General features: G+C 40.7%; 1 protein-coding gene across 6 annotated transcripts in view; it reads right to left on the bottom strand.

Annotated features, from left to right (window-relative positions):
* CHCHD6 (coiled-coil-helix-coiled-coil-helix domain containing 6) overlaps positions 1-9,804 on the bottom strand; it is a 195,745-nt gene extending 185,941 nt beyond the window's left edge. For 3 of the 6 annotated variants that reach the window (XM_082210659.1, XM_082210660.1, XM_082210663.1), the window contains exons 1-4: positions 9,584-9,799; positions 5,139-5,262; positions 3,069-3,138; positions 2,222-2,366 (exon numbers count right to left, since the gene is read on the bottom strand). In XM_082210659.1, the coding sequence (XP_082066785.1) occupies positions 2,222-2,366; positions 3,069-3,138; positions 5,139-5,262; positions 9,584-9,673 (429 nt within the window). In that variant the 5' untranslated portion in view covers positions 9,674-9,799. Of the gene's footprint in view, positions 1-2,221; positions 2,367-3,068; positions 3,139-5,138; positions 5,263-9,583 lie in introns of all 6 variants that reach the window. The other 3 variants (XM_082210658.1, XM_082210662.1, XM_082210661.1) reach the window with 3 other exon arrangements.
* Between the last annotated feature and the right edge of the window lie 6,129 nt (positions 9,805-15,933).

Here is a 15,933-nt window from a genome sequence, read left to right as displayed (position 1 = left end):
AGCCAAAGTCATCAGCTTAATGAATGACTGTAGGGTATTTGAAAGAGGTTTGAGCAACACCAACATTAGCTTGTCTGAATAATGTATGCATCCAATTTTCATTAATTTCAGCGTCATCTTACCAACGGTCTCTAAATACAAAGAAGCATTCATTGACACTGTTCAATAAGGACGAAAAATGCTTTTTACCCAGCGTTGAGTTAAAATCCATTTGATTTGCATTAGGAATTCTCACAGCAGAGAATTTTAAAATCCATGTTAGTTGGTCCGTATTTCACTTAAGGCTGTGGTTAATATAAATTAGGTTAACATACTTTCCAACATTCCAAGCAAGTGACTTTTCACTTTATAGCCTCCACCTCCCTGACTCAATGTGAACATTTAGATTGTTTGGGATGCCTGAGAGAGGAACGAGCTGATTAAGCACTTCTGAAATTCAGGATTCGTACCCTGAAATTATTTATCTATATACTTATATAGCATCATCATCCACATACAGAGCACTTTATAAAGAATGAAAGGATATTCCCTGCTTCTAACATGCAATGTCTAACTATGCCTACTTTATTACACATTGTACTATCTGGTTCCTATGCCTACTGGTTGCTGGTTGTGTCGAACTTCAATGTCCTACAAGAGTTTAAGTGTAGACTCTTATCACCTTGCTTTAAAACTGCAAGAACATAATTAAGACAGTGTGTGTGAAGCCTTTACAATACTCAAAAATACTATATAAAAGCACCAGCTAAAATAATTGTTACTATATGCTAGAAAGACTTGAACCTTGAAATTCTTAAAAAGTGTTCCTATTTGGAATGATACAGATACACTTGTCTGTAAAAAAAAACACCTTTGTATTCTTCCTTAGAAGAACATATTTTGACATGAAATTTCAAAATTATTTGGGACAGCATGCTATTAGCCACCAAAGCTCTTATGTCGGCTTGTTGATTTTTCTACTGCCAACACAAGTTCATATACTCGCATCTAGGCTCCTCCACCAGGTGTTCAAGGATACACCGAAAGTCAAAGCTTTCTTTATTCCTGATTCTTTTCAAGGCATCTCTTTGGTCTAAAAAAGATGGCTTCATTTTCTAACTCTGCTGCCTGAATTACACTTACACAGCTCAGAATGACAGTCACAGCAGGTGCTGAAACTCTCCAATGATTTGACTTCAGCCCCAAAATTATACTCTTCCATTGCCTCCTGAGACAGATGGATGCAAACAATGCAGGACTGCATATGTTTGCCACTCCTCCAAGCCCCTCACACAATGTAACATGGCAGGGTTTAGAAGCCTGCCAGCCTCCAAGAAAACTGTGGGTACTACCAAGAAACTTGAAAGGCTCATCAGTGGTACCCTTAATTTCCTTAGAGGCAGGTGTCTCCTCTTCTTGAACTTTCTTCTCATTACTTATTAAGAGAATTTCCACAGAGGCAAGCAAGAGCACTCCACATAACTGTGGAGCCAACTCTCTGAGACAAGACTGCTCTGAATTTGGAAATAATTCACTGATTCCCCCCCCCCCTTACAATAGCCTGATAATTACATTTCACAAAAAAAGAAATTATCACCTCTCCAGAGCTGTAACAGCACTAACACTGCAGCTGCCAAGCATGATGTCTCACCCACCTTTCACCTGCCTCAGACATTCACTCCCTTCTTTTATTTAACTCCTTGTCAAAACTGCTCCTTTCAGATTAGACAGGAAAGATGCCATAAAAGAGGTGGGGAAACCAGATGTTGGGTTTCAACTCCCTGCAGCCATAGTCTACATGCCAATGGCCATCCCTTTTTAGTGTATCTTCTTCCTGCCTTAAAGTCTTCTTATGAGTTATACAACTCAAGGAGGGGCTATGAAAAAGATTTTAACATTTAACTAATTAAATAAAAACCTGCTTATAGACTAAACTGTATATTACACAAATTATACCACTTAGTATCATAAGAAAACTTTAAACAGTTTGCAAAGAATAAAAACACAGCAATCAATAAAATTCCATAAAAGCATGTAAAAAAAACCTGAAGAAAACAATGTATCATAAATAAAACTGAACCGTAAAAAAAATAGGAAATCAAAAATTAAATGTCAGAGTCCAAGAAAGTATGGCTAAACTTTTTAAGAAGTGCTTATTATTGTCTTTCCCTCATGAATTACTTGAGGAATGGTATTCCAGGGGGTGGGTGCTACCTCCCAAAAAAGCTTTTGTGATACTCACCAGCTGGGCTGCTTTCAGCTTCTCTTCATTGGTGGTATTCCTCTCCCGCTGGAGGCTTACATTCAGACTCTCGTTGGCTGCCTCCCGCTCTCTTTTGGCCAGTCGGAGTAGCTCCTCTTGGACCATTGCCTGCTCTTGCTCATACCTGTTGGGAGAAGGAAGGGCTCAGCAAATCCCTTTGGACTCCCAAATTAAGATGCAGCTCTCATGGCCGGAACCATAGTGAACAGAGTTATGTTCTATGTGGCACAATCACCAGCTCATGGGACCAGGTCACCATTTTAATTTCTGGAGCACAATGGGCTATAAATGTAATTGAGCAATGAGCAATCCAATCAGAAGGTGATGCACACACAATTGGCTCATAGCCAATCATTCCAGCATTCAACTATTCAGTGACACCACCACTAAACCTCCTCACCCCTGCTCAGGGAAGAGAATAAATTTTAATATGCCATCTTATAGATCATACATGCCCAAGTACTCTGATACTCAGTAATACCAGGAGTGAGAAAATTATTCATTGCCTTAAGGCTGGGTGGAAAACTTGTGGTTCTCCAAATGTTGCAGGACAACCATCCATCAACCCTGCGCATTGTCCAAGCTGCTTAGGTCTGATGGAAGTTGGAGACCAATAACATATTGGTCAGGATCACAAGTTCTCCACCTCTGTCCTAAAGGTTGGGTTGGGCCTGTGGTAGCAGAAAAGCAAGAAAAGACGATTTCAGCTCTCCCGTCCACTGCATTGTTTCCACCAGCCACAAAACAGTAGCACTGCACAATGAAAATGGCCTCAAAAGAACACGAGGAATCTGGATGATGATCTTATGATGCAAACATATCTCACCTCTTGTACAGATCCTCCTCTGCTTCAGAGGGTTTTCGGCCCAAGTTGTCAGCTGTTGGTGGACGGATCTCTGGAGAAAAGGAAAGAAGAATACAACTAATGTGGAATAAAAAGTTGCCTCTCATATATTAATTAAAATATATGATGTATAAAAGGACAGAGGTGTAACATTCCAGCAAGTCACTGAGTTAAATTAGCAATGGTCTACGATTGAGTGAGAAAATCTTTGTTAAATCATGAAGACTGAATAAATTGTTCCTGTAACTATGACACGGAACAAGGCAGGTGGGAGTAGTGTGAAGTTCATCTTTAAAGCAGAGGGGCTCTTACAATTATTATTTTTTTACCCCCATTGTGGGGGAAAGCTAATCAGCTCATTTTCAACCAGCAAAGAACTGATTCACTAGCTCACAAATCATTCCAGATCCCTCAAAACAACAAGATTAAGGCTCCTGAAGGGACAACTGACAGATGAGCCAAGAATGCTTGTTTAGGGACTACAGAGGAAATCAGGAACCAGCTGATTTAGGTAAGCAAACCACTCACGAGAGACCATTCTTTGAAACAAGCCATTAAGCAGAGAATGAAACAGCTGAGCTCCATCAGAATTCCTCCACTTCTTTCTCACTGGTAACATCTGGAATAGGTTCGTGAACCTCTGAACACACATAACTACACTACATGCTTATGGTACAATCCCTAAGCACCAAATATAATCAATCAAATATAACAGTCGTATTATGGTTGCTTTCCCCTACATTTTACTCTATTTATTAGTGCATTTATATCCCACCTTTCTGCCAAGGAAACCATGGGAAAGGAAATCCCCCCCCCATATATTATCTTCATGACAACCCTGTGAGCTAGATTAAGATTAGAGTTGGTGACTAGCCCAAGAGCACCCAGTGGAACTTATGGTCCAGCAAGGATTTGAATCCTAGTCTCTTCAGTCCTAGGTCAATACTAAACCACACGGGCTCTCAATGCTGTAGAGTAACAAAACATTTTAGAATTGTAGAGTTTGAATGAACCCCAAGAGTCATCTAGTCTAACCCACTGCAATGCAGGAATCTCAACTAAAGCATCCATGACAGATGGCCCTCCAACCTCAGCTTAAAAACCTCCAATGAAGAAGAGCACACCACCTTCCAAGAGAGTCAGTTCCACTGTTGAACAGCTCTTACTGTCAGAAAGTTCTTCCTGATACTTGATCTGAATCTCCTTTTTTGTAACTTGAAGCCATTGGTTTGGGTCCTGCTGTCCGGAGCAGGAGAAAACAAGTTTGCTCCATCTTTCATGTGATAGATATATGGAGATGGCTATAATATCTCCTCTCAGTCCTTTACCCAGGTTAAACATACTCAACTCCTCAACCATTCCTCATAAGGCCTGATTTCCAGACCCTTTATCATATTCGTTGCCCCCCTCTGCACATGTTCCAGCTTGTCAATACTCTCCTTAAATTGTGGTACACCCAGAACTGGATACAGTACTCCTGGTATGGTCTGACCAAGGCAGAATACAGCAATACCCTTACTTCCCTTGATCAGGACACTATATGCAGTCTAGAACAGCAATAGCTTTTTTTGCTGTTGCATCACACTGTTGGCTCATGTTAAGCTTGTGATCCACTAAGACCCCTGGATCCTTTTCTGGCAAGCCAGATGTCCCCCCACATCTTATATTTGTGCAGCTGGTTCTCCCTACCTAACTGTAGAACCTTCTATTTTTCCCTAATGAAATTCATTTCATTACTTTGGACCCAGTTCTCCAATCTGTTAAGGTCACATTGAATCCCGATTCTGTCTTCTGCAGCATTGATTACCCCGCCCAGTTTGGTGTCATCTGCAACTTGGATGAGCATCCCCGCCACTCCTTCATTCAAGTCATTTATTAAGATGTTGAACAACAATGGACCCAGAACATGTGCCCAGCTAAATGGAAATAGAATGTACTAAGTCACTGTTTACCTTAAAAATGCTGATGCATTGATGAAACTCAAGTGTGCTGTGAAAAAGGAAGACAGCCATATGTCACCCATATGAGTACTGTAAAAATTCAGCACTATACCTGTAGAGGTCTTACGTTTCCCTTCTGTAGATTGTGACAAAGGAGGCGGAGACAAGGACGGAGATCGCTGATCCCTTTTAGGTTGGAAAGGTTCCTTCATTCGTTTCACCACATCTTCAGAAAGCTAACACAATTTTAAAAGCAGAGAGAAAGAAAAAGAGAAACTAGTTGTATTATAGCAGGCACGTCCAACAGGTAGATCGTGATCTACCAGTAGATCACTGAACGTCTGTGGTAGATCACTGGTAGATCTGTGGCTCCTCCCAAAGAAGCTCAACAACTTTGACCTGAACCCCCCAAAAGTGGGTAGATCACTGCCAGTTTTTAACTCTGAGTAGATTGCAGTCTTTTGGGAGTTGGCCATCCCTGTATTAGAATTTGGATGAATCCCCAAACTAACTGTTGGAGATAAAGAAATCATAATTCATGTGCTGCTGCCTTTATCTCTCTATCTCATGTCTGGAAATTACCAGAGATGCAACACCTTACCCTTAATAACAAAAGAATGACAAGTACTCTAGAGGAAAATAATTATTCACTAGTCAAAATTTTAGTTTGCTGTCTGCTGCTAATGGGCTGTTATGATGTGTAGGGTATATAGTGATTTAAAAACAGTCCTAATAAGGCAGATTATTTTGTTGTACAGTGGTGCCTCGCAAGACGAAATTAATTCGTTCCGCGAGTTTTTTCGTCTTGCGGTTTTTTTCGTCTTGTGAAGCACGGTGTCGGAAAAGTTTTGGAAAAGCTTCAAAAATCACCAAAGTCTTCAAAAACCTCAAAAAAGGCTACCACACCGCGTGCTATGAGTTGCTCCTCGAAGTTAAGTCGCAACTGTATTAACGGTTTTAAGAAAAAGGAAACAAACTTACAAGACGTTTCCGTCTTGCGAAGCAAGCCCATAGGGAAAATCGTCTTGCGAAGCAACTCAAAAAACCAAAAACCCTTTCATTTTGCGAGTTTTCCGTCTTGCGAGGCATTCGTCTTGCGAGGTACCACTGTATTATTTTTCTGTAAGCTACCGTAAGTATACCCGAAAGGTATACAGTACATTCCCCCAAAATACATTTAGGCATGAATAGGAAAGGGATTGCCTAGCAGGTATTAATTTGTCATTTTGACACTCCTCAGGCAATGCTGTAAGTGTAACGTTACCATCTTTGAGAATGTCCCAAAAAAGGAACTGAATATGCTAGAAAATGATTTTCTAAAAATTATTTTTAGAATATATTTGGAATTCTAGCCCACCCTATTCCTAAGGGTCTACGCACATAAGGATAAAAACAGCAAGAGACAAGAATATCAAATAAACATATCGTGATTACAGATATTACAAATTATGTAATTTAATTTCATACAGATAGTATGAAATTAAAAAGAAAAACCTAATCCTTTTGCTGTAGATTACTTAGGCTTCTCTAATAGAAAGCAAGAACAGGATTATCAAATCGTCCTTCCCCAAATAAGGACTCTGCTGGATCAAGCCAATGACCCAGAAAGTCCAGCATCCTGTTCTCACAGTGGCCAACCAGATGCAGATGTCTGTGAGAAGCCTGCCAGTAGAACCTTTAGCTGTGGACGTGAGCATAGTCAGTATTTCTTTTAGGGGGCAGGCTTTACGTTGGGGGGGGGGTAAAACTGAGTTATCTGCCATGCAATTCATCAGTTAGTTGAATATTTTATTTATTTACCTGATTGAGGGGCAGTTGCCTGGCTATGCCCATGGCTGTGGAGCCCGAGCACAGCCATCCTGGCTAGTAGCTATAGCTAGCCTTATTCTCCATTAATTTGTTTACTCCTCTTTTAAAGGCATTCAAGTTGGTGGCAATCATCCCTTCTATAGGAGTGAATTCCATAATTTAATGATGTGTTGCATGAAAAAGTACTTTTTTTGTTGGTCCTGAATCTTCCAACATTCTTCTTTTGTTGAGCTTTTGTTTCTTCTCTCTCTCTTTCCTCAGCTGTTTTCAATCCTTATCTGATCTCTGTTTTATACTCTTTAATCTACCACATTGATTAGTCTTCATGACAGAACTGCTTGCTAAATCAATGCACCTTCTACAAGTTGCATACTGCCAAAAAGCTTTTTATATATATTTTTTAAGTTGCTTACTGTACTTGGGAAGCTGATGAGGCTTTAAAAAAAAAATCCCTTAGCTAGTAATTTTGTGATGGAGAGCAGATACTAATCAATTACAACTAATACAAATAATATTACTTGAAACCGATCCAGTGTTTTATGAACACTTCCACACTTAAAATTGTAAACTTGCAATGTTTAATGGCTTGCGGTTTGGTTCTTGTCATTCTGCACTCACAAGCAACAGAGTACTTGGGGCCTTGTAAAATGAAAAGATGCTTACGGTTACAGAGAAATTCCCTTGGATCGCCTCAATTATTCAAAACATACACACAGATACAGTGGTACCTTGGTTTTCGAACGTCTCAGAAGTCAAACGTTTCGGTTTTCGAATGCTGAAAACCCCAAAGTAAATGCTGCCATTTTTGAACACGCCTTGGAAGTCGAGCAGCTTCTGGTGAGTTTTTTTTCAATTTTCTCTACTGAATTTGCAGACAACCCTTTGCGCCTCGGTTTACAAACGTTTCATAACTCGAACGATCTTCCAGAATGGATTACAGTAGTACCTTGGGTTAAGAACTTAATTCGTTCTGGAGGTCCGTTCTTAACCTGAAGCACCACTTTAGCTAATGGGGCCTCCCACTGCCGCCACTGCGTGATTTCTGTTCTCATCCTGAAGCAAAGTTCTTAATCCGAGGTACTATTTCTGGGTTAGCGGAGTCTGTAACCTGAAGCGTCTGTAACCTGAAGCGTCTGTAACCCGAGGTACCACTGTATGTTCAAAAACTGAGGTACCACTGTACCACAATGTGAATTTTATACCAATTTGTTTTGCATAGTCCAGATGTCATACTCTGAGACTACACTTCTGTTGGCCATACTGCCATTCTCTAAGTTTGGATGCACATTAATAATAATAATATCAAATGAGCTTTCTATACAGAAGCTATTGAAGACTGTACTGTAACATGTCAGAACCCTTTTCTCCCACATACAATGATTTAATTGAGTTGACAGCTGTATGCATGCATCTGCAGTGCTGTTAAATGGCAAGGCTATCCCTACTTGCCTACAATCCCATATTGCTTTTATGAGCAGGAGTAGCATGCTCTTTTTCCTCAGCTGCCTCCTACATTCAACAAATTATTCTGGGTTTGGACCTGGGTTCAAATCCCTTTTCACTCACTAACATGACAAGTAGAGGTCAACAAAATCATTCTCAAATTAAACACGACATATATAAAATGGGATTTTTTTAAAAAAAGTACCTCACAAAACTGCTGCGAAGTTAAGTAAGAATTAGAAAGAAATTTGAGCACTTAAAAGAACACTAGAAATCTTTATTAATAAAAAGGCTACTAGGCCATCTGCCTTCCTAAGCCACAAGATGCTCTTCTGTTAAGAGTATTGCGATAATTGAAAGACTAGCAGTTTTAAGAATGTAAGAAGAGCCCTACTGAATCAGATGAACATAAGGACCCAGGTGTCCAAAAAGGTTATTTATGTATGCAACTACGGTGGCCTGTGTTTTGTTAGCCCAAAAATGGAAAACAAGTGAGGTCCCAACCAAAGAAGAATGGCAACTTAAACTGATGGAATATGCACAGCTTGTGGATCTAACTTACAGAATATGAGAACAAGAACATTCGTTTAAAGAAGAAAATGTTTACTTGAATATATGGGGGAAAATTGTGTACACTTGGCAGCATTAAGATAATTTGAACAGTATAAATAAGTTTTGATGGAAGTAATAATGGAATACTGAATGGTCTAGTTTATATAAAATATGTGGGGATTTATGCTATGCAAAATGAATCATGGAAAGAGAAAATATCAATGACTTCCCTTCTTAAGGTTTAAATGTATATTCTAAATTGTAAAACAGAATATATACTGTATATATATATGGCAGATATAAGGAAAGCCATGCTGGGTCAGACCAGAGGCCCACCCCATCCAGGATCCTGTTCTCAGAGTGGCCAGCCAAAAACTTATGGGAAGCCCACATGCACACTCTCTTCGCTTGGGTTCCCCAGCAACTGATATTCATGGGCCTATTAAACGTGTCACATTAAATGAGTCGTGGGCTTTAAGAAGAAATGTAGGTGGACACCTTCAGGGAAACGGGAGTATGTTTTCCCTACCAAACACACTTTATAACCTTGGGAACCATTAGCACTCCATCCAGAGTAGCCCATGACCCCTAGATCCCGTGTCCCTGTTCCCCAGAGACATCCTCTCAGTACTCCCATGTCCCCCTCCACCACCACCGGACTTGCCTAGTCCCCCACCCCGTCCCCCGACTCCTCCTCCCCCCAGCCCTTTACCCGGCAGGCGCCCGCCACCCCGCGCTCGCCCTCCTACTCACCCGGATGCCCTGCAGGACTCGCACTCGCTCCTGCTCATCCATCTCGAAGGAGACCTTCCTATTGCCATGGCTACTCCCGCCACCCCCCATAGCAACAGCAGAAATAACCACCGCGGGCGGGAAAACCAATTCCCTCGGCTTCCTCCCTACGCGGGATGGGGCAGAAAAGAGCAAGATGTACACACAGACGGAACACACCGCTCTACCAACCTACAAGCCCGCGTCTGGTTGGCGGCTGTCGACGAAGGAGCCAATGGCAAGGCGCGGTGTTGGAGGCCGGCCGCAAAGCACGCTGGGAATTGTGGTCTTCCTTATCCGAATGCTGCCGGCCGAGGATGCTGCTTACCGGCTGAAGGTGGGATGCAATGGATCGGGGAGGCAGGAGGTTTCTTTGCCTCCTGCGCCAGCACTCGATGGCCTCAGCTGTTGGGCCAAGACCTCACCTGGGACCTTGGGCCTCTTTTAGCTAACAGGCGCCACTTTCACTACAGAGATGCAGTTTAGTCCATTCATTTTAGAAGCCCCTTAAACACAGGGTTGTGTTGGGGTTTTTTTTTTAGGATGGCGGCAGGCTTGCTGTTAATCAAGATTGATCCATTGCCCTTGCCACTTCTGTATTCTTACTTGCCCATGGCATTTTGCACGCGGTTTCAACTGTGATGAATGATAGGTTTTGGGATGCGCAGAATTTTAATTTTTCGAGCGTCGATTCCTAGCAAGGAGCATAGTTAACAGCTTCTCTCTGAAACTGCAACTCTGGAATATGCACATTTGCTTGGTTGGTGGACTGAGTAAGCCCACTAAACACAAGGGTACGTACTTATGTAAACGTGCTTAGGATCAAGCTGCCCTAGAACATTGTATGAAGTTAGTTGCTGACTAGATTTTATTGCTATTTATTTATTGCTATTTTGGATTGTGAGAATTCACAAATAGCAGACCAGACTACTTTTCAAACTTCAAGTACAGGGCAGTGGTTTAAGTTTTGTTTTTAATAATTCTTTTAGGAGTTATAATAATAATACCAGGACTAAATTATTTTCTAATTCCCTCTTGTGGTATGATCCCTAATCATTAAGCCAGAAGCATAATTAGGGCTATATAAGCATTAAAATCATCTGGTTTAGATGTGGCCAAGTAAGTGTGGTTTTTCTCAACCTAACTGAAGCTAGTTCCACTGAAATATTTGGGACAGCTCCGTAAGTCTGTTTTTAAAGCTGAGAGTTCCATTAAAAAGAAAAAAAGGGGTGGAAGGAATGGGAGTAAGATCTGGAGAGAAGAAAGAAGGGGAGCTGCTATCGAGCACACAATATTAAATTCAGTGTAGCAAAGTACTTACAAGGAAAAAATATCAAAATCCTGTGAGATTTATAGTGGCTGCATTTATGAATGAAAAAATGACTGGTGAGTAAAGTAATGGGGGGGCGGAACTCTTACTAAAAATTGCAATCTCTCATTCAAAGGTGATTTTCTTTTTCAAAAAGCAGGTTGGGTCAGGGCTTTGTTCCATGCAATGCAGCCTCAACTGTCTTGGAACTGGATACAACTGCACAGAACATCAGTGTTTCTAGCACTGAACATATGAAGCACAAATGCACATCTCTAAAGTGATTCCCCAGCAGAATCCAGCAGCTGGGCTGCTTTCACCTAAATGTATGTTCCTAATAACAGGTATTATCATTTCTGTAAGTACATCAGCCTTCAGCCAACCAAACAATTGACTGTAATAACTTGATATGTCTGCTTTGGCCTAATGTGGGCTGGTATTTTATTTTTTTCTGTGAGTAGATTTTAATCTAATTTTAATGTATTTTTGTACACCCCCTCACTATATTTACGTGAAAGGCATTTATTTTAATAAATAAGAATTTTCTCATTGATTTTTATTTTGTCAGAGTAGATCCACTGAAGTTAATAAACCTAAATTACTTGTGTCCATTAATTTGCATGTGTTTACTCCGATTAGGGCTAGCAGTGCAATATGTGAGTAATTTTGGTAAGTGAGCAAAGAAGACTTATTGGAAGCAAGAATAGGCTTCTGCTTAAATGCATAATTTTTGTTGGAAAAAAACCTGAGGTTATTCTTATAATTGTTGAGCTTCCCAGACATTTAATAATTTATGCCAAAAAGGGGACTGCCAGACTTTCTTTTGTTTTTTGGGTGGGACACAATCACATAGTGAAATCAGGTTGCATAATTAAAATGAATTTGGCACATAACAATGCAGTGGAAAGTGTGGGATAATATTTTCCTGACACAGTGTCATCTAGCCTCCCTGCAAATTTTGTGCAAACAATCAGGACGAATGCTCAATACACAGGTTGTCAAGTGAAAGAGGAAATTAAAATGGGCTCATAAAGTTTGGAGACTGTAAAATTAGCTGTAGATGTCTATGTTGAGATAAGCCTGGAGGAGGAAAAACTGCCTGTTCCAGACAAAATAATTGTAATGTTTTTGTCATCATACAGAGTGCGGGGAGGGAAGGCAGGCTATCGTCATGTAGCTGATGCCACCCACCCTAGGTACCCTTCCCTCCTAGGAAACAATAAAGGAAAACACACTTATAATTGCACCAACAAAAGCAATTAATGATAAGTGAACTTTCAAAATACAAGGTGCATCCAAATCACAAATATTTTGTTGATATGCTATGATGAAGGCGGGCCGATGCCAATACAAAATAATAGAACAGTTGTTATCTATTTAAAAACATGAAACAGCTAATTGTAGGCTCAGGAAGTTTTTTTGAAAAAAAATCTGTAAAGGGACTTTGGCATGCATTACCATAGCAACCACAATAAAGAAATCCTCCAGTGTTTATTAAACACGAAAAGCATAATAAAATACAATTATTTTAATCCAACATTTAAAAGGCTATCCATTCCACCCAGGGCACATTGATTTCAATCAGCAAGAGAAAAGCCCAGTTTAAATGACAGGTTTAAATCATGTTTCCACATGAAAATGAATGCTGTGTTTTCAGAACAAGGAAGCTTGCCGGCTGGTTGCTAGAACAATTAAAACACATCCGGTTTGCAACTAATTAAGGTCTTTATACTACCTAGAAGCATACTTCACGCGCCTATTGCAGTAAAGAATTATATCCGCTTGCAGGCAAGGGAGTCCTTGTGAAATTAATTTCTCTCCATCTTTCAATCCCTCTGTACAAATGCAGAGTCACAAAGCAAATTACTAACTTGAAGACAAGCCAAAGGAGTATTTACTCAACAAGGGTTTAGGATTTCCCTCCTCCCCTCAAACAGACCCTCAATGCCTCATGGCAAACTGTTTTCGAGACTGAAGGGAATTTCAAAACTCATTTCATAGGGATCCCGTGTTCAATTCCAGGCAACTTTGAGTAGGACTGGGAATGTCCCCTTCCTGAAACCCTGAGAAGTCGCTGCTAATCAATGTGGCCAATATAATACTGACCTCAATGTCTCCTCCTTGGTGGAGACAGCACTTCAAAGCATGTGGGTGAAATCAAGATATCCTTTTGGTTTAGCTCAGGGTTTCCCAAGCTTGGGTCTCCAGCTATTTTCAGACTGCTATTCCCATCATCCGTGACAGTTGATAGGAGTTGTAGTCCAAAAACATCTGAAGACCCAGGTTTGGGAAATCCTGGTTTAGCTCAAGAGGCCTAAGCAAAACTTTAGATTTGGGACTTTGAGCCCAGAACTTTCCAAAAGCAGGTATTGATTGTTGCTGCCTAGTAATTATCCCTACATGAAATGGAAAAAAATCCTGTCCTTTTGGTCAATCGTACATTTTTTTAATATAAATTTCTCCCATAATAAAAGACTGTTCTGTTGGATCATATATAATGGAACACCTGAGTGGTGCTGCCAGGAGCTTAAAAAATCCGGCGCATGGGTATATCACCAGATTTAAATGAATTTATTTAGATGTATAGCTACGGATTTAGAATATGGATGTCCAAAGCAGCAAGCCAACTAATTTCCCATCTAAATAACCTTTGATAAATTCTATAATTTGTATCCTTCCCCTAATCAGTTTCTTTTCAATTCAGCAGTGCCCAGCTAATTTTCCAACAGATCTTGTTTCAAATCAGTTCAGTGCCCCTTTTCAGGTAACTGAATTCATTACCCCGAATCTTATCTCAAAAAATTCACCTTGATTTATTCCCCCAAATAATCTACCAAGTAGTTCATGGGCATATCACCACAGATTTCACCTCCCAGTTGAATTTTCCCCAAATTGCCCGAGAAGCACTCAGGCAACTCAAAACTTGATTCAGGGCCCCCACTCCATGGGCACCTCCAAAAAGCACAATCCTTTTTTCCAGCTCCAAACATGGTGCAGGGCAGAGATAATTCCTGGGATTGTGCTGCGGGTTCTATGGTGCTCCATGTGCTTCAGAAGCACAGCATGAGAACAAGTCCTAACCTTAGCCAGTGTGGTGTAGTGGTTAAGAGCGGTAGACTCCTAATCTGGGGAACCGGGTTCGCATCTCCGCTCCCCCACATGCAACTGCTGGGTGATCTTGGGCTAGTCACACTTCTCTGAAGTCTCTCAGCCCCACTCACCTCACAGAGTGTTTGTTATGGGGGAGGAAGGGAAAGGAGATTGTTAGCCGCTTTGAGACTCCTTAGGGTAGTGATAAAGCAAAATATCAAATCCAAACTCCTCCTCTTCTTCTTCTTCTTCTTCTTCTTCTTCTTCTTCTTCTTCTTCTTCTTATCTCTAGGACACTTGCAGCTTGCCAGGCTTGCAAGAGGGGATGGAAGGGCAGAATACTGGCTATGAGTGTGACAAGTGGGACTGCGGACCCCCAATTTACACCAAGCCCCGATTAATGCATTGTTTCTGGATGATGTAATGTCATCACATCAACCTGCTGAGAGCTTGGATACCATTCCTGATAAAAACCAACAAAAACTGGCATTTGCTCTGACCTGCCACTGAATTCACACTCAGCAAATGTAATTCATGTGATTTATGGAGGTACGGTTATAGTCAAATCAATGGGTTCTATTTCAGTAAATAGCAGTGGCAACACTGTTTTATTCCAATAGTCATAGGATAGCAACAAAGAGCAAACCTGAAGGCTACAAAAAAAAGCCAAGATACATCTTGGAGCTACAAATAAAGGAGGTACCATAACTTTAGTAATAATTATAATAATTTCTAAAATTTACTTCCTTACAAATCATCCTTCAAAGTCAACAACTTCAACCAGGTGACTTAACAGCAAAATCCTATACCTGCCTACTCAGAAGTAAGGTAAGTGGGTGTAAGACTGTTACCTCAGTTATGCTGAACTACTTGGGGGGGGGGATCCTTATCACTTCTCCTCTTCCAAGACCTAGTCAGGTAAAGGAAAAAAAACGCACAACAGTTCTTTGCTTTCCCTCAGAATCTGAGCATTTCGTTATTGATCAGGGTCTTCTTTTACTCTGAAGAAAACAAATAGTGCAAAAATGCAATAACACATATACACAGCCTCTATCGTGAGAGAAAGGATACCTTAATTTATGTCAAAGTTCATTTATTTTACAGACAAAAATATACATTACTCTATTTTTAATCTCTGTTCCAACACCACATGGTACATGCCGTGGGACACACACCCAGGGACACACAAACATTTGTCTGCTCATGGACAATACTGTGTGCTCAACAGGGAGGTTTTTTTTTATATACACACACATAGATCACAAGGCTTGTAAGGAGGCAGTTCCTTCACTTAGTGCAGATACTCCTCAGCAGCAAAGTACAATGCAGGTTGTACAGAGGAGGTGCTTAAAATGTCAGTGAAAAGGGGGCAGGGACCATTCTGTCATGGTAGATCTGATCACAGCTCACTGACTGGCCAGCATTTGATATAGATTGCTAATACAGTAAACACAGTAACTCCAATACCACCTCATCCTGATTCACATCACCAAAGGAGCCCATGTTCAGGTGTTTTTTTTAATTTGATGAACTAGGTGTACACTTTTTAAACGAAACTGTAGGGGATCCATGGAAATTACAAGACACGTTCGTTTCCAAGGGTCCCTACTTTGGCTGGTTAGCAGTATTTAACCATCATGCAGAGAGCATCTATAATTCCAGCTGAGTAAATATTTTTTTGGGGGGGAGGGCAGCATCAATTGTATGACATCTTATATGACATCTTCGCCAGCATTTGCCCTGCAGCCAATTGGGATTGCCTTTCTCGCCTTTCACAGAAAGCAAAGAAGCTACAGCACCAGCCAAGCATGTTCTTTCGATAGATTAGATAACATTAAGGTCACATCACAGCTCCCACGACTGCCTCTTTGTCGAATTTGGGGCATCGTATGTTGGGGTATGACTAGTGCCATAAGCATTACGGAAGCCTAAA

The sequence above is a fragment of the Podarcis vaucheri genome, assembly GCF_965113315.1.
Source record: "Podarcis vaucheri genome assembly, chromosome: 2".
NCBI classification, from domain to species: Eukaryota; Metazoa; Chordata; class Lepidosauria; order Squamata; family Lacertidae; genus Podarcis; species Podarcis vaucheri.
This window is presented reverse-complemented; position numbering and strand designations above follow the sequence as displayed.